The sequence below is a fragment of the Spermophilus citellus genome, assembly GCF_964194105.1.
Source record: "Spermophilus citellus genome assembly, chromosome: 1".
Lineage (NCBI taxonomy): Eukaryota > Metazoa > Chordata > Mammalia > Rodentia > Sciuridae > Spermophilus > Spermophilus citellus.
Genome location: NC_138182.1, coordinates 272,205,376 through 272,224,671, shown reverse-complemented (window position 1 = coordinate 272,224,671; position 19,296 = coordinate 272,205,376). Strand labels below are relative to the sequence as shown.

Here is a 19,296-nt window from a genome sequence, read left to right as displayed (position 1 = left end):
ATCTCATATTCTAAGAGCCTTGATTTCCTACATAGGCATGACCTCAGAAACCATTCCCTTGAATGACTGGATCCTGACAACGACTGGTTCCTGACAACGTTGTGTGTGCGCGCGTGCGCGTGCACTCACACTGCTCTTCAGCTACTTCTTTTTGTGATCACTTTCCTCTTCTCCCAACCACATCTACTCCTCAGTATCACACGCAACAAAACTAAACCAATTTGTATGATATAGAAGTAAAGATGTTTCAAAGAGCTTGGTGTCAGAAAGGTTAGGCAATGAAAACTCAGTCTCCATAGGCCAATGTTACAACAAAACCTTTTTGAGATAATTATAAGAAGATGGCAGATTATTTTATCCATAATTTTATTCTAATAAAGAATGGAGAGTAGAGGGCACAGTGGTATTGTTAATTAAGGTGGGCAAAAAGAGAGATAGCAGAAGGTCTTAACTGCAGACCCTTTTTTTAAACCGGGAATGAAAAATGGAGAGAGATTAACTCAAATGTGACTTCAAATGTGGTCACAAAAAAGAAGTAGCAAAGAAGCACATCAGGAGCCAAAGAGAAAAAGTAATACTGTTTTCAATGTGTCCATCCTAAAACTCGGGAAAATTCAGCACACTGACCTGCTTGGTTCCCTACGAGGACTCCTTGCTCACAAGCCACACCAAATGTATATGGTTTGCAAAGGCACTGACACTGGGTCTCCCCAACAGTGGCCAAACCACCATTTTGGCAAGGCCGGCAATGGCAGGGGTGGAATTCATCCACATACTCTTCAAGAGCCCGCTTCAGGTACAGTCTTTTCACAGATGCACAAGGTACTTCCTTTACCAGCTCATATATAGGTGTCAGCTATACAAATGAAGACATCCTAGTCAGTGCTCAGAACTTTAGATGAGAATGTTTTCCTTTTTACACATGGACACAATCTCCACTGAAACACAATCAAAAGCTACCTTTATGTCTATTTCTGTAGTTCCCCTTATCCACAGGGGCTATGTTTCAGGGCCCTCCTGTGGACGCCAGAAATCACATATAGTATTAACCCTGTATATACATGTTTTTTTTCTTAGACATTCATACCTAATTATTTTAATTTAATTATAAATTTATTTTATCTTGATTTACTTAATTTAATGTATAAATTAGGTGCAGTAATAGAGTAACAACAATAATTTGTAATAAAATAGAGCAATTATAATACTATGCTGTAATAAAAGTTACTTAAAAATCATGAATTGTTTATTTCTGAAATTTTCCATTTAATATTTTCAAACCAACATTGATCTGAAGTTGAAACCAAGGAGAGTGAAACTGCAGACAAGGGGGACCACAGTACAATATTTTTTTGTTCAAATAAAAAAAAAAAAAAAGAAAGCAATTCACTGTCTTTGCAACACAATCAAGATAAACCTAGGGAAAATTAGAATCAGATAGAGAAGAAATATTTTTATATCTTGTGTGTATGCATAAAATTAAAAAAACAGAACATTCATTTTCTAGCTAATGGAAGATGATTTTGAAAGTAATACATCACCACCCCCCTAGAGGACAGAAGAAAAGGAAATGCACTTGAATTACAGTAAAGAAGCAAGTACAATTAAGCTTAGAATTAAATTTCTTTTGACTCTGAGAGATGTAACAAGTCTCTTTAGTGGAGACCATGAATGCACTCCTTGAGAAATTTAAAACAGGTATTCATTATTACTCTGTGCAGGATATTTCCAAAGAAAAGCAACTTCAAAATTGCAGATGTGCTGGCTAAACTTTAACAGTCTGCTCTCTCAGGAGCAAAAAGGTTCTGCTTTTTAGCACTTGCTAATTCTACAGAGTACTCTCACCATATCCAATTTCAGACTAATACCATGATGTCACTAACCATGGAACTGGAAAGAGTTGTGCACCAAAAGCTTGTGGGGGCAGGCTTTTATGAGCAGGTCGGCCTTGCATGGTCATACATTATCCTTTTTCATTACTCCATTGGTACCCTGTTAATAAGTTAGCACAACTATGATAGTTTACAGTCTTTTGTGGAGAAGTACATAGTTAAGTCTATGTGAAGGAATGCTTGTTTTTCCTTTAATCAACAATTTAGAATTTCTGAAGAATGTTTGGGACATCAATAATGAATATTGGCCATTTCCGTTTTGATTATTAACAAATGGCAGTTTAAGAGTTCCCAGGAAAAACTCACTCTCCCGCCCTCAGCTTATTCAGAGGCAACTGGGTGTAATATGGTGTTAGGAGAGTACTTGAAGAGCTATTATAACTTTTTTGAGTATATAAAATGTGCCCAAGTCTCTTAATCTCTCAGAATGAGGCTTTGCCTGGGACATTGACTCCCATGGTGGGAAATTGATTATAAAATGAGTTCTGCTGTTATGGTTGTTTTGAAAATGTTGATTTGTTCCATTAATATTGATATATTAAGGAACAACGTGTGCATACTGCAATTTTTTTTATTTTCCTCTGTTGAATTTTAACCATAAGAAACACAGGGTGAACACAGAAAAGCGCATGCTGCCCAACCAACTCTGATAGGCACACTTGAAATGCATGTGCACACATACGCCTCAAACAGTTCACTGCCTGTTTTAGAAGCTACACCTCTCCATCCAGTGTTACAACTGTCAGATTTCTCATAGTTCTCTTTCTACCACTACTCAGCTACCAACCTTCCTTCACCCATCAAGCTTTAGATCTTTTTTTTTTTTTTTTTTTTTTTATTTATTTATTTTTTTTAGTTCTCGGCGGACACAACATCTTTGTTGGTATGTGGTGCTGAGGATCGAACCCGGGCCGCACGCATGCCAGGCGAGCGCGCTACCACTTGAGCCACATCCCCAGCCCGCTTTAGATCTTTTTATAGGAAATATGCCACATTTATTGCAGAACAAATGCATTTCTTAATAACATAGCACCTATAAAAATGTGCTACTATTTTTGTAAGTACCTTTTTTTTTAAAATGAGAGTCACAGATGATGTGTGTGATATTATTTTGTCCCTCATCCCATTTTCCCATAAGCCCTTTGGTAAACTTTTTGGTGCTATAAGAATATATATGTTGTATTATAAAAGAACTGACCATCTTAACAAAATAGTCTAAATTTTTTCAGCCAATTTGGTGCTATCCTAATTTACAGGACTTCAGTAGCCCATGAGCCATGGTCACAAGAAGAAAGATGATCTGAGAGATGTAATAGCTGACAAGTCTACATGCCTTCCTCTTTTAAGAATCTGTAATTCTTTTGAATTATAAATCAAAAAAGATAAAATCTGATTCAGGTCAAAAGTTAAAAATGCAACTTTCATCATTAATTTCTCTTGGGACGTACAAGACATTTAACATTTACAACTGAAATATGAACATATCAGATAACATACCTTCTGTTTCTTGTTATTATGTGTGCATTCACTTCACTATATAAAACATAATTGGAATACAGAAAATGCTAATTGCCACCAGCTGTTTAATCACCTTGATTTAATCTCATTTTCCCAGTACAAATAAACATGATGCTTCTAGGCCTTAAAGAGAGCTTCACATACCTTCTGTTTTATGACTTGGGGAAGACTAGTCACAGACTCCGCCCAGTCGAAGTACCGCCTTTTGTTATCAGCAGGATTGTCCAGCTGTAGGAAACTAAGGCCAGCTATGAAGCCGGGACCTCCCCCTCTGACAAATGGGACTCCTCGCAACACATTGTTCTGGTTTCCTACACAGGAGAAATCAAGCAAAATAAATCGTGTGCACAAACAAAATGAGAATGAGAATGTAAAAGTGAAAAGTCTGCCAAATATTTTTAAAAATTGATCCCACTGTATATCATTCTGGGTAAAGCAAAATCATGAAGATAGTCAAAAGACATGTGGTAGCTAGGAGCAAAGGAGTGAAGATCAGAACAAGTACAGGTTTTTAGGGCAATGAAACTATCCTACACAGAACTACAAGGATAGATACATGCATTGTGCCTTTGTCCAAACCCATAAAATGTACAACACCCAGATCAAATCCTCTTGTTAACTAGTGTTGAGTGGTAATGATTTGTCAGTGTAAATCCACCAGTATTAACAAATGCTCCATGCTGGGGGATACAAATGGTGGAAGAGACTGCATGTGTTGGTGGGCAGGCAAATCTCTGTACTTTTCTCTCAGTTGTGCTCTGAACCTAAAAGTTTTCTAAGAAATGAGATATTTTAAAGAAAAAAAAAGACAAAAATTCCATTGCCCTAAGTAGATAAAATGAGAAAATTGTTAATTTTTTCAGTGTTCTTAACATAATAGAAGTATATCATGTTTTGCAGGAGAAGGTCTTTCTTAGAAGACACATGTGCATATTTAAGGATTTAAGTATAATGGTGTCTGAAACTTACCTTCATATGGTTCATCAAATATTAGAAACATTTTAAATACATGACATTTACATACTGTAAATAATCAGTCAAGATCATACATATTATATGTTTGTATACATACTTAAGATACACATATACATAGGAAATGTCAAAATAATAATTGTTAAATAGAGGAGATATATACTGGTATTAATTGCTATGTTCTTCAAACTTTCCTATATGTATGAAAATTGATATAATAAAATATAAGAAACAAAATAGTCTTGTGTCTCATATGTTAGCAATGAAACAAACAAAAAATGTTATTTAACAGGAATACATTACCTAATATATGAAAAATGTTCTGAAAGTTTGAATGCTAATTAAATATTTCCATGTATGTGCTTTATACTTTCAAAAATATTTTTATCTATTTCTAATTGAATTTTACACAGCCATCACTAGAATTCTTAATCTTATAAATCAGATTTTGAGTAGTTTCCATTTCCTTTCCTGTAGCTGTCCAAATTTTGCAATTTCATAAGTATATTGTACCTTTAAAATGAGAAATTATTAAAACCTGATATTTTAAATAAATTACTGGAGTGCTTCCTCAGTTTAATTGTTAATTATATTTTTCATATGTAAATAGTCACACTTTTTATGCAACATATCACAAAGTCCAGAGTTACTGAGTCAAAACCACTGGGTGACTACAAATTTCCAAGTCCCAACCAAGAACTATGAGAGAATGTTTGAGAGAATAAGCCTTAGAATCAGCATTTCAGCAGGCTGCACCTAGTACTCCTCATGCACACTAAAGTTTGAGAATCATTGCCTTAATAGACATACTTATTTAAGAACTACACCCTAAGAATATAATTGGGGGGGGTGCTTTTTATGTTATTTTTAAGCCTGTCACCTTCTTCACATCCCAGGGAACCCTGAGCTCTGGCTAAATCCTTTCCCCTAGAAAAGGCAGCAGAGTGCAACTGATTTTTATTAGCTCTGATCTTGAGCAACTTTTCTATGTCACAGTGTCCCTGGCTATAAAATGAAATGTTAGTACTACTTACCTCTTAGAGAGGATAATTATATTGGTTACTAAGTGGAGATCATTTAAAATCATGCTGAGCTTATAGTAAGTGCTGTGTTAAATACAAAATAAGTGCTATTTTGTTAAATACAAAATAATAAAATAAAATCAACACGCAGCTTCCAATTTGTCACCCAGCTAATAACTAATGTCAAAATCTTCCCAAAGCTTCAACTTTCACGTTTTCTATGTCCAGAACATTATTTTTCCACCTCATTCAAAAATTTCCCTTCTTGTGTCACATCACCTCCCTGAAGAGGAGCACTTTCTCTGGCATGTTCACTACTGTATCCCCAGTACCTAGATCAATTTCTGGCACATCCTAGAGACTCCATAAATAGCTGGGGAATAAAACAATGAGTGTGTACATAAACCTGGTTTTACTACTGTCTCCCTCCTTCTTGCAGTCATCTAACTTCATCCTGATAACCTTGCTTCCTTGATGACAATAATGGCACCTGGGTCAGTCTTTACTTTCATCCCAATTTCTGCCATCACTCAAGAAGTATTTAAGAACTAATGCTGCTGGATCCATGGTCTCACACAATGCCCTGCTGTCTCACTTCTATTTTTTCAACATTACAGAATCATTTCCTTTTAGAGCAACAAAGTCTTCACCTCCAAATCCAATGGTCAGGCTTCAGTTCTTACCTTACTTCTCTTAGAGAGAAGCATTTCATATTCTCTCTCTCTCTCTCTCTCTCTCTCTCTCTCTCTCCCTCCTTCACTTTCCATCTCTCCTGTTCCTTTTCTTAACAGATCATTTTTTTCTCTATCCCTCTTCTTTTTCAACAACTTTTCCTACGTAATCCTTCACTTACTTACACCCTGTATTAAATCTTTTCATGGTACCCAATAGATGAAAATCCTTATACCTATACAGTCAGTCTTCATCAATTTGCCTCCCAGTTCCTTCTGCAATCACTCAAAGATTGGCACATCACTTTCTTCACCCTCCCCATCATGACAAGCATGCACCAAAAACCTTAACTGGATTTATAACATATCTTTATCATAAAGTAGAATTAAGCCTTCCCCTGATACTGTAACTTTTCTAGACTTGTTTGCCAACCATTGTAGGAGAAGAAATGATGTACACTGGGAACACATTTACAATACAGAGTAGATACCCACCTTACATGACATCTCACTTTCATGACATATGAAAAGGAGAGCAAAAGCAAAAATATCCAAATAGATGAAAAACAAAAAGTAGAACACCTGTTAACACTTCAAAAGCCCATGCAGACCAAGAATTAACAAGAGAAAAGAGAGAGAGAGCAGGCTTGTAATACAGATTGCTCCCTTCTCATTTACCTGAACCCAATTTTAGAGCGTCTTCCAGTTCCTTGCATTCTTGCTCTGATGATTCAAAGAGAAAACGGAAATCTGAAGAAGTACATGTCATATGTTCTAACGAAACAGAACCTGGGCAGGGGAATGCAAAAAGAATGTGTTTAGTTTCTGCCCTCACTGAAGGACTCCTTTGGTGGTCAAGGTGTTGGGCTGGGGATAAGAGGTTGTTTCCTGCTATGGTACCCATTTAATCAAGAGTGACAAGATGTGTACATTTTCAATTACTCTAACAGGTTAAAGTTCAGAAAGAGGATATTTAGGTTTTGGCACTTTCTTTTAGCTTTGGCCAGAGAGAGGAAGAAGTGGGAGTAATCTCCGCAAGAAACAGTAGAGGCAGCAGAAATGGAACATCTCAAATGAATGATAACTTTTGCCCTGTCACATTCAGCTTCTCAGGCATAAAACACATGGATAAACATAGGAGTATGTTGGGTTCTAACCCATGGACTGGAAACTTCAAAGGCTGGATTATGGTTCTGTACTAGTTAATTCTTAGCACCCTATTTCTACTGACTCAGCTTCTCCATCTTTATCATTTGTGGTTCTTAACTTCTTTCCATAACTCATAACCTTAGAAAGTGATAATTTCTATTCATTATCAAATAGGTTAAATGTGGTTTTGTCAATTAGTTTTTTAAAGTAAGATAGTAAACAATAAAATTTGGAAAAATGTTTTCCTCATATAATCTTGATATAATTTTAATAGCTATATTAGATGAGCCTTAATATTTCTTTTCTTCTCTTTTTTCCTTTTTTTTTCTGCTTGCAAGGCAAATGCTCCATCACTAAGCTACATCCCAGCCAAGCCTCAATTTTTTGTTTTATTTTTTATCTATTATTTATCTATTTATTTGTGGTATTAGAGATTAAACTCTAGGGCACTCTACCACTTTGTCACATCTGCAGCCCTTTTCATTTTATTTTAAGACAGGGTCTTACTAAGTTTCCCAGGCTGATTTCAAATTTGCCATGCTCCTGCCTCAGTCTCCTGAATAGTTGGCATTAGAGGCATAAGCATTTCTTAAAGAACAGTTGGGAACATGGATAACATCCACAAGTTTTTAGTATATTTAATTTAGAATTTTAAGAAAATAAATGAAAACATTTTACTTAAAATTTGACTAATGTGTGAAGTTTCTTATTTAAAAATCTCCATTTCTTTTAAGCACTATAAAACTGAAATAGGGAAACTGAATTTAGGTCAATCCTTTGATGGACTGATTATCCAAAAAAAATAATACCTCTGTCTTTGCTATAAAAACCCATGCTTGTGCATTCGTTTTCAACCTGTGAAATTAGAAAAGTACAAATTCTAGTTAAATTTTATCTGACAGAGAACTACAAAAAAAATCCAGTATAAACAGGAAAATATTAGACTTTTCATATGAAAAATGCTACAAAACTTCTTCTGAGTCTCAGGCAAGAAGTCTTACTCTTCTCCAAGGTTATAACAGAATCTTTTTTTTTTCTTTTTTGTAGTTGTAGATGGACAGCATGACTATTTTATTTGTTTATTTTTATGTGATGCTGAGGATCAAACCCAGTGCCTCACACATGCAAGGCAAGCACTCTGCCACTCAGCCACAGTCCCAGTCCTAATAATGGAATCTTTATTAAGAGAAAGAACCTGAAAAAGTATTTTTGGAATCAAAAAGGAAGTATGGGCATCAACTAAAGGACAAAGTCAGGAAAGGAGGTTTGACTTGGAACATTAGTAAGCCAAGATCACAAGGTCTCTGGAGAGGAGCCACAAATGTGAAGACACCAATCCCACATCTGAGCAGATGGTAGGGATTGTCCTATCAATGTGAGTCCACAAAGCATGAATTCAGTGGCAGGTCTTGCTTCTCACAAAAACCAGGCAATGTAGTAGCAACCTAGTTAGGAAGTAAGCTAAGCTGACTGGGAAGCCAGTTACTGGGTTTAAATACCCTTCTTATTCATACCCTTGAATGAGTCACATCATGGCACGGAGTCTCCATGGGACAGGCATCAGAGTGCCTATCTCACTGGGTAGTAGTATTATTGGTAACCCAAAACTCACTTTTCCTGAGAAGGCATCCAATGAATTAAGCTACTGTTTCAAGTATTATATAGCAAGCAAACCTGTGGTAGTGAAGATTTTTTAAAGAACAGAAGTAAATAAAATTCTTCTTTAAAACATTTAGATTCCTAGAATATCAGTAAATTCCTCATTCATTTTTTCCTCAAGAAATATGGTTTAATCTGAGAAACAGGAAAGGTTATATTCTAAACCAACACTCCCTGGAGATAATCCATAATGATAATGATTGACTTGGAGTATTATTTAAAAGATATAAGCAGAAATTTTTTAAACCATGTGAGATTTTGAATAGAAAGTAATGTATTCTTGCAATTAAATTTTAAAGCTCAAAAGTTTAAGTTAACTACACATTATTTCTCCATTAAAATCCCTGAAATGCTTTTAGATAATATTTTTTTTAATACTGTACCACTCTGTTTGACTTTTCCGAAGTCCACATAAAATAGAACTCTGTATTCTCCTCCTAAGGATCCAGACTGCAGGTAATGTGTCCCATACTGATCAATTAATCTTCGGTAGGCACTGTAGTCATACACAGAGGGAAGGTGGGAAAGTTCCTTCCAGAATGGCTCAGCAAGTTGTAAAAATTCTGGATTGTTATTAATGAACTGAGCCACTTCAACAGTGTTCTGAATAACCAATAATTGATAACTCTGTAAGGAGAGGAAAGAGTAAAAGCAGTTTTAAGTGGAATGTTAAAAAATCATTCCCTATCCAATGTCTCCATCACCTGCAACCTCCAATAAACTAAGATAGATTTTTCTACATGTACATGAGGAGGTCTCTTCTGGGCCCTCCCTCATGAAGCAATCTGAGCAATTTTGAAGTCCCAAATAAGAATAATACCTGGGTGACACCATGATGACTCATTTTACGCATGACTCCCAAAACCCCAAGATCAAGTTACTGTGCCCTCCTCAACTAAGAAAAAAGAATCAAGTTCACCAACTGCTCAACAATCTTATAAATAAGCATATAAAATAATGTGTTCTTAGGGTCCACACCTTGACCATGACTTACAGGTAAGATGACTGTATAATTTCTCTCTCAGACAGAGTATTGACAAGTAAAGTTACTTTACAACAGATCTTTCAAACACTTCCTAAGCATTTTTTTTAACAATACCCAAGATGTTGGATACCTTATATCAAATTCCCACTGTGTGAAAAATGTAATAATATGGAGATGGTAAATATTTTTAACAGTTCACATTCTCATACCTCCTTATTATTTATTTAATAAAATAAATAAAATCAGCATTCCTGTTAACTTTCTTGCATGATTTATTAACCAAACTACTGGCTCTAAGGGTGAGATAAAATGTGTGGATTGTGAAAGTGATCAACCTGGTAAATTCTTCTACTAATTTATCAATTAGTACAATTCATTTCAACTGCTCAATATGAAAGTTTTTGTATCTCAAAACAACAAAGATTTTAAAAGTAAGTCTTATAATCCTCAAATAATAAGAATTTTCATATTTCAAAAGTAATAAAGTATTTTAAGAATCTTCATATACCTTCTAAAAATTCTCTGTCAATAGTAAAAGCATTTATTGGATTTTTTACACTGTATATAACACTTAAAATAGTAACATCAGTAATCATGAATGAGAAATTTAGGATAGTTTAAAATAGAAGATTTTGAGATAAGTTTTTTCAAGATTTTCAAATAAGAACAAATAGTTTAATGAGAAAACAAAAATACAAATACATATATTGTCAAAGAGAATTAATAAGACAGCATTATACCTTTAAAGAAATTTGTTGTACTGTCTCCTAAAGAAATGATATTGCCTTAATTAAATAGGAAAACTGATCATTACATAAATGCACTTTGCAAATGTCAGCAATACCTAAAACTGGAAAATATGGAAAAGTTAGTTGATATTTCATACTAACCTTTTTCTTATAGATTTCATTGAAATTTGACTTATAACTGTGTGAAGTAGATGATGAAGAATGAAAAAAGGAAGACCTCTTACTGGAAGATGTATGTTCTTCAGATGTTTGTTTTACATAAGACCAACTACTGTTGTAAAATTCATAATTAAAATCATTATTTACTTTCACCTACAAAGAAAATAAAGAAAAAAAATGCTATGACTAAATTAAGGTCTTGGATATACCCAAGATACTTTTGTCATGGGTCCTTTAACATGGATGCTTTCTTCATACAATCTTCTGAAAAGAACAAGCCTTGCATTGATCCAAACCAACTGTGGTTCTCACTAAGATCAGGCCAGTGTAAGTAAAAAGGCAAGAGACCATTCCATAATTACACTTTATGAAGAAAGAGATATGGCATCAATGATGGCAAACCCAAGCGATTCACAAAACACATTTGTGTACACACATCTTTCATTTTCCATGAATGTAAGCATTCCTAAAAGTAAGCAAACTTCCACAACTACACTAGCAGAGAATCACAGGCATTTGGCTCTTGGTTTTCCACCTAATAGGAACAGAGATACAAAAAGGTGATATGAACAATGAGATCATAGGGACTTTGTTTTGGAATGTTCTATGTGAAATGATAGTGGAGTTAACTTTCTATTTGACTTAAAAGAATGCTAAAATTCGATAGTACTTCCTGGGCTAAATGACATGAGATAAGGACATCCCCAAAGAATTTTAAAGCCAATCATAGGTTAGTTACACTTGGCTGATAAGAAACAGTGCCAGCTTTCATAGAGGTGACAATTATTCATTTATCCTGAATTTCACATTACATTAAGTGTGAAAATGAAATGCCCACAAGGGCCAGCAAGTATTATAATTATTGGACACTTCTAGAGGAAGTCTTAGTAGTAAAAAAGTGAGCACATATCCTGTCTAAAAGGGGCACCCAGCAATTGAACCCATCAGATGATCACACCATCTGACAACTAGCTCGAGTACTGACAGAGTGGCTGACTTTGTTTTAAGAGAATACTTATCTAAAAATCTCTTATTTTTTTGAAATTATAAGCAACAGATTTGCTAAAAATGCCAAACTTCATGAGAATAAAACAAAACATGCAAGGAGACACCCTCTCACGATGTCTATTCTTTAAAAATATTTAGACTAGGAACTCTCCTTCCACTCCTATTTGCATTTTTATTGTATGTCTGCACACATCTGTGTTTGAGACCAAACCACAAGTAAGCATAGAGAAAATAGAAAAGATGGATATGATACAGTTTAAAAAAACTAAAAGGAAAGAAAATTACAGAATAGAATACAATCATCCTAAATAATGCATGTGCAGACAAAATACTCATACTGTTGCATTAAATGAGACAAGAGATGTAAACGTGAAAACCCTATTAACTCTAACCATGCAAGTATATCCCTAGCCAAAAAAAAAAGACTAGAAGAAAATAGGCCAAAATGCAACAAAATATTATATAACTTTTACCACATATTGAAAATCATGCATATTTATCAAAATGCTGAAAAATAAGATGGATCTAATCAGAATTTTTATAGCATAATTTTTATTACAGTAAGAAACTTGGTTGTTTAAAAAAATCACAAAAATTCAACTCTGGCCAAAATGGATACTATATACTGTTCATTTATTTTGATTGATAAAAAGAAGGCATTATTCAAAGTTTTATTAGAAATTTTTACAGTCACTAGATAGTATCTCAGTACAATTTGGTTCTGGAGAGACATAAAATTTAACTTTTTATAGCTTTTGAGAGAGACATATCATCTATCTCACTTCTGAAGGGGGAAAAAAGCCTCTTTTCCACTATCTTTAGATCCAAAATTCAAAAATTTGATTCCTTTGGACTGGGGTACAACTCAGTGGTGTGCACTTGCCTGGCCTGTGTGAGGCCCTAGGTTCAATCCCCAAGACTCTAAAGCAAACCAAAAAAAAAAAAAAAAGTAAAAAACAAAGATTTGATTCCTGATATATTTAAATGAGCTTCTTGGCTGCTTAAGCGCATCATCTTCTGAGTCCCATCTACCCTGTGCACAGCTGCAGGAACCATCTTTTCAAGGTAGTGTGGTCTTCCTAAGTTTTCTTTAACTAATACTCTTCTTCTTCCATCTTAGGTCCTAAATTCTCCTAGGCTGATCTGTTCTCTGAAATCACCAATTCAAGCATCCAACACTCTAATATTCCTTAGTCTTTCACTCTCATTTTGTTATTACCACATCTGCTATTTAATTCTTAGAGATGTGTTCTTTGACTCATTCTCCCTTCTATTAGCATTTTCTACTTTTTACTTTCTTCTTGTTTCAGCTTAATCTTCACGGTTCTTTCCCAATCGTGGTCTTCTCCTTCTAAACCTGCCCTTATCCATCACATTGAATTGTATGTTTCTTTAGCCATTGGTTCATGTGAGAAACGCATTCATGTCCCTGATTGCTGGCTCTCCATCATCCTCCATCATTCACCAGGCTTCCATAAGCCACTACTGCTTCCCTTAAGGGTTAGCAGTACCGTCCATGACCAGGTTTCTTTCTTCAGGTCTGCCACCCTCCAATTCATTCTACACTCTCCAAAAGAGTGGCATCATAGAATTCCCTTCTTAAACTCTCCAATGGCTATTTGGTAACCCAAACTGCTTACCTCACCTGAAAAAAAAAATCTTTTTTTTTTTTTTTACTTTCCTGATCACTCAAAACCTCGTTTCCTATAACTCGTCACACTTCACTCTGCAATGTAGTCAGTTTAAACTTCTTTCAATTACTCTGAAGTGCCCTTCCTTCTCTCTTGTTCTTTCTTCACGTCATTACTCTCCTTCTCCTTCTTTTGCTCTCTTTTAAAATATAGATAATATATAGACATGTAGATATATTATAGGTGTATATATCTATGTACATATAGATACAGAGATCGATACATAGAGATACATAGCCTATAAATGTAGTATCGGAGCCAGACTTCTAGAATTCAACCCTGATGTTTGTCATCTGCTCATAAGATCATGGATAAGCTATTTAACATTTATTTGCCTCAATTTCCTCATCTATGAAATAAGAAACAGCTTTCTGGTTTTTAGTTTCAGATTTTCTTCCTTAACTGTATCTACTCTTGCAGAGAGATCTTCAAGTATGTGTTAGAGTTCCAACACTTGATAAATAAATCATGGGTTTTTTTCAAAAAAAAAAAAGAAAGAAAGAAAGAAACAGCAATACCACCTTCTTGGGTTGTTACAAATTGAGTACCCTTTATCCAAACTGTTTGGAATGAGAAGTGTTTTGGATTTCAATTTTTTTTTGAATTTTGGAATGTTTTCATATACATAGTGAGATACTTAGGTATGGGACAAGTCTGAGCACAAAGTTTTTCTGTGCTTCACATGTACCTTGTACATATGGCCTGAAGGTAAATTTAAACAATATTTATAATAATTTCATGCATAAAACAAAGTTTCTTGTTGTGGAATTTTCCATTTGTTGCTTCATGTCATTGTTCAAAAGGTTTCATATTTTAGAGCATTTCAAATTTTGGATTTTTCAGATGAGGGATGCTCAACCTGTATAAGAAGAAAAGATATGAAGCTCTCAGAACAGAGCTTATTAGTGTACGTTTCTTAAATGTGAGCTATTTTTATAATCACCCAAATTATTTCCAGTCAAAAGGAAGATTTAGAAATCTCAGGTATGTAGTCCTCAGAGAAGCAGCAGAGTCTCCAACAATTTAGCATTAGTGAAAATGTCCTTTATGTTTTTGTTATTCATTTGATATACAAATGGGATCTCCAAAAAATATCACAAAGTGAGGCTAGGGGTGTTGCTCAGTGATAGAGAGCTTGCATAGCATGTATGAGGCACTGGGTTTGGTTCTCAGCACCACATATAAATAAATGAATAAAATAAAGGTCCATCAACATCTGGAAACATTTTTTTAAAAAAATCACAAAGTACATTCATGATCAAATACAGGAGAATCCATGACGTGAGTCCAGCTTGGTTTAAAATGCACTTGCATCTGCAATGAACATCACAATCTTTCACCTATCTCCCAGACTAGATGTGCAGAGAGGCACCTTCCCAAGTAGCCATGAGGTTTAGGTTTCAAAGTTCTTCCTTGCTGCATGGAAACTATGAATAAGCAGAGAATGTGCATGACATCAAACTCTGTGGCTTACTCAAAAAGAAACAAGGTATGCCATAAAGAGGCTACAATGCTAATCACCCAGAGATTGTAAGAGAGACCAACTCATTCTGCTTTATGTTTATTTAGAGACATGTGTGTTGCAATAAGTCAAAGTCCCCTCTACCTTGCAGAGAGCTGAACATCCAGTGAGCCCAGGTCAGTGCATTTGAGCTATGAAGAATATGCACGACTTCCATGTCGGTTTAGCCCTCGGATGACTGGTTCACAGCCTGTTGCTTCCACCCCACTTCCCTCAGGCTGGATCCTCAAAACATCGCTATTCCTCACTCAATAACAGGCTATAATTTCTGTCTACTTCTGACAAACACCTTCACATTCAGTGAGTAGAAAGGCATTTCAGATGTCAATCCAAAAACCAAGCCCTGCTGAGGAAAATGAATGTCAAGATCAGGCTGTTATTAAATTATTCATCTTTTTCAGAAGCTGCAGACTCCTAACATGTCTACCTCCCAACTAAATCAGAAATACACATGCTCCTTATTGCCTCTGCTTTGGAACTTTCTAAATTTGACCCTTGAGAAAATTCACATGCAATTTGTCCCCCTTTATAATTATGAAAGAATTAGTAGCACATCCCCCTAAGAATAGAGGAAGAAAAATTATCAACAGGTACGTATCTCGTGTTCTCTCTTCTGGTCAAAGTTTAAATTACAATACTTATTATTCCCCAAATAGAATTTAGAATAGAAAAAGAAATTAAATGCAGTACATGAAGAGGGTGAAAGGTAATAGAAAAATAAAAAGTTGTAAAGTATGACAGACTAGATCCAAGGTCTACTAACTGTTAATTTGGTGATGTGGAGGAAATTGGCTGAAGTCCTTTGAGCCTCAATTTCTACATATATAAAATAGTAAAATATACTTCTCTTCAAAGATATTGTAAAGATTAAATCTATACCAACTTCCTAAGATAGAGCAGATGCCACAGCAGATATTCAAAAATTGGTAGATACAGTTGTACTTTGATCAAATTTATTTCATTTTCATGATTCAACAACTCTTAAGTGTAACTAACTCATTCTACATAAGTTGGAGGATGGGGAGTTTTCCATTTATAGTCAAAGCTGCTTTCTGGAGAAGGTTAATCTGGATAAACACAGGGCACTTCTGTCTGAACATCCTAGTAGTTTTGTTTTTAAATTTGGGGGTAATAGATAAGGAGAGCTGAACTGGAAATTTTGTGAATACTCCTAAGAAGGGAAAAAAGAAATGAGAGAGAAAATGTTGGAAGAAGACATCAAGAGGCAAAAACAGAATATGACCAGAAACTTCTGAGGCTGTAGAGGGAGGTTTTGAGATGGAAGATGCCAACTAAGGTAGCCTGAAGCATTTGCACCACTGCATCGGAATATCTTCCCTCCATTTTTCCTCCAAATCTTCAGGAAAATTCCCTAAAGCTATAACTGTTTTGGATGAGTAGATTTTGTGTTGATATAAAAGAACACAGAGTCCAAATGCACATGACAGAAAAAGCATTCAAAAAGCAGAAATGAGGAACCAAAGGAGACCCCTAGCTATTAAGCAGAGCTAAAAAATCAGACAACACCAACATCGTCAAGGACAATGAGCTGACACTCTTCCACACTGGGAAATGGATACAGCCATTTTAGAAATTTTACCCAGTAAAACTTAGTATGTACATATCTAGTTATAAAGCAGCTATTTGAGTTCCAAGCATATGCCCTAAAGAAACTTGAGTTCATTTGTGCAGGACTCATGTACAAGAGTGTTCAAGGCATTTTCACAAGAGAAAATTGAAGACAGAAAAAAAAATGCCATCTGCATCAGCACGAATAAATCTCAAAACCATCATTTTGAACACAGGAGCTTATAAGTCATTGGCTATCCTATTTCTTATGGTGGAGGATGGGTATGTATGGGTATTTGCAATTTGTTCATCAAATTGTACATTCTGCATATATAAAATATTTCAAAATTTTAAAATGAAAGCTTTTTTAAATGAGTTGTCACTGTGGCAGTAGAAGGAGATTATCAAACCACTCGTGCCAGGGCCTTAGGTTTGACACTCACACAGGGATAGGCAATCAGGACCTTAGCCCACATAGGATGAGAAGTTGAAATTATGCAAATGGACATGTCAGCTTCTTTCCTAGAACATTCAAGGCTCTGGGTTTGATTTCGAGCATCATAAAATCAACAACAAAAATTATGTCAGCTTGAATGATACAAATTAGAAGTATTACTGCCCTGTAACCAAGAGTTAAACAATAGGGATTCTTTTTAAGCCCACATAAAACATTTATAAAAATTGACTACAATATGAATATAACCATAAAACCTGCCATTATGTGTAACTATAATTCACCAATATGAATATGAAAAGGAAAAAAACCTAAATTGTTTTACAAAGGAAAAACATTGCCCATATAATGGACCATAACTAAATCTGCAGCAAATACTAAAAAGTTAGTTTCACATTTAAAAAAATGATCTCTGACAATTCACAGATTAGAAATCAATAAAAGTGACATAATTAAGTACCTGAAATGTATAGGAGAGGATATTTCCACTCAGCCTATAGAAATCTCTTCCATCCCCACTGAACACTCTTCTGCATTGACCACCAAAGCTTTTGGTGTTAATGACTCCATTCCTCAACTGACCAGTGAGTGCATTGTAACTGTCAAAAGAAAAACAGACGAAAAGGAAGAGAGAAAAGAGGTAGAGGGGTTAGAGAACAAGGAGGCAAGAAAAGGCACTTAAAAAAACAGGAATAGTACTTGATGAAAAAACATCATTAGAGAACTCTAGAAATTTATATAATACTTTATGATTAAGCACTTCTTTGAGAGAGTGCAAATAAAGAGAACAGCATCCTAATGCACACCATGCATTATCCAACTTCTCCTGCTTAATATAATGGCCAACACTAATAGCTGAGAAAACCCAACTTTTTTAAATCTAAGAACATAGTTTGGAAATACACAAGCCTATTGTATCTATGGCAACAGCTAGTTTTGAATTGGATCTATAGATAAAACCAATACAATTAAGTTTAGTCTGGAGGAGAAAGAGCTTTCTACAGTGAATTTTCAAGTGATTGTCTCTTACTATGCTGAATAGTACATGTCTTAAACTAACTTTACCCTATTCCTCTGTTAATAAATTTTAAAATATTGCAGGGAAATCATATCTATATGCTAAAATAGAGAAAAACCTGAAAACCTTAACTCAAGTAAGATAGCTTCCAAAAGTTCTACAAAATTCTTTTTTAAAGGGTAAACATAGGATTGTCCCAAGCTCTCTTGGAAAGCTAGGTTCCCAGTCTCTTTTCAGTCTGGGTATTTACTGTAACATACCTCTCTTCTCTCCCTACTCTCATTCTGATGTCTCTTCATTCTCTTGAGTACAAACCCCCATGACTGAATTGGTTCTCTCCTTCTTCCAGCTCTAACTCCAATAGGGTGACCAAATGTCCAGATTTCTGTAGGACTGAGAGGTTCCCCTAGTTGCAGGAGCTATAGTTCTAAAACCAGGACAGTCTCAAAACAATAGGTCACTCTGTATCTTGCTACTTGTATCTATAGATATACAGACATGAATTTTAAAATTGTTTCAGAATGTGGCAAAGAACTTTGAGCCAATGAAAAGATTTGGTTATTTGATGATTTGTTAGTAGACCCACCAGACCATGAAATTAAAAGCTGCAACCCTTGATATACTCAGGAGGCTTCTCAGCACCTTACCCATTGCCAGTAAGTTCTATGTTGGGAGGAGGTTTATCAGTGTCACACGAAGTTCTGCTTTCTGAGTTCTCACATCTGTCTTCATCAGCACCATCCTCTTCACAATCAGAATCCCCATTGCAAACCAATGATTTGCTGATACATTGTCCTGAACAAAAAAGAAGCTCCCATGCATATTCAAAAGAGGGAAAAGAGGCAACACTATCTGGATCAAAATTGTTTTGTCCCTCACCCCCAATACTGTATTAATGTGAATTTCAGATAAATGCTCAGATTGGCTAGCAAAGGGCTAGTTGTAGTTTTGGTCTCCATGTTGCAGAACACTGAATTACTTTCTGTATCATTACTTTTCATTTTGCCATACACAAAATTAAAAATAGGACCTGAACTCAAAATTCTTAGTTCTCACACATAATCAGCAAGCAGTTTTGTCTAAATCCTCCAAAATTCATACAAATCTAATTACTTAGAAGGTAGATTGACACCCTGCCCTTCAACTTTTGATTTCTTTTCTGAACCTATTAACCACGATGCCAAATTTGTGTATTTCTTTATGATTTCAAATTATAATCTTTAGCATCTACACTGTGTAAAACCCTTTTTCTGGCATT

At 35.1% G+C, this 19,296-nt stretch overlaps 1 protein-coding gene across 1 annotated transcript in view; it reads right to left on the bottom strand.

The window, feature by feature from the left end:
• Nucleotides 1–19,296, bottom strand: part of C7 (complement C7) — a 57,076-nt gene that overhangs the window by 25,199 nt on the left and 12,581 nt on the right. Inside the window, exons 5-11 of the mRNA XM_081304887.1 lie at nt 18,686–18,833; nt 17,481–17,619; nt 10,759–10,929; nt 9,267–9,510; nt 6,754–6,864; nt 3,555–3,721; nt 628–856 (exon numbers count right to left, since the gene is read on the bottom strand). Coding sequence (XP_081161013.1) covers nt 628–856; nt 3,555–3,721; nt 6,754–6,864; nt 9,267–9,510; nt 10,759–10,929; nt 17,481–17,619; nt 18,686–18,833 — 1,209 coding nt within the window. The remainder of the gene's footprint in view (nt 1–627; nt 857–3,554; nt 3,722–6,753; nt 6,865–9,266; nt 9,511–10,758; nt 10,930–17,480; nt 17,620–18,685; nt 18,834–19,296) is intronic.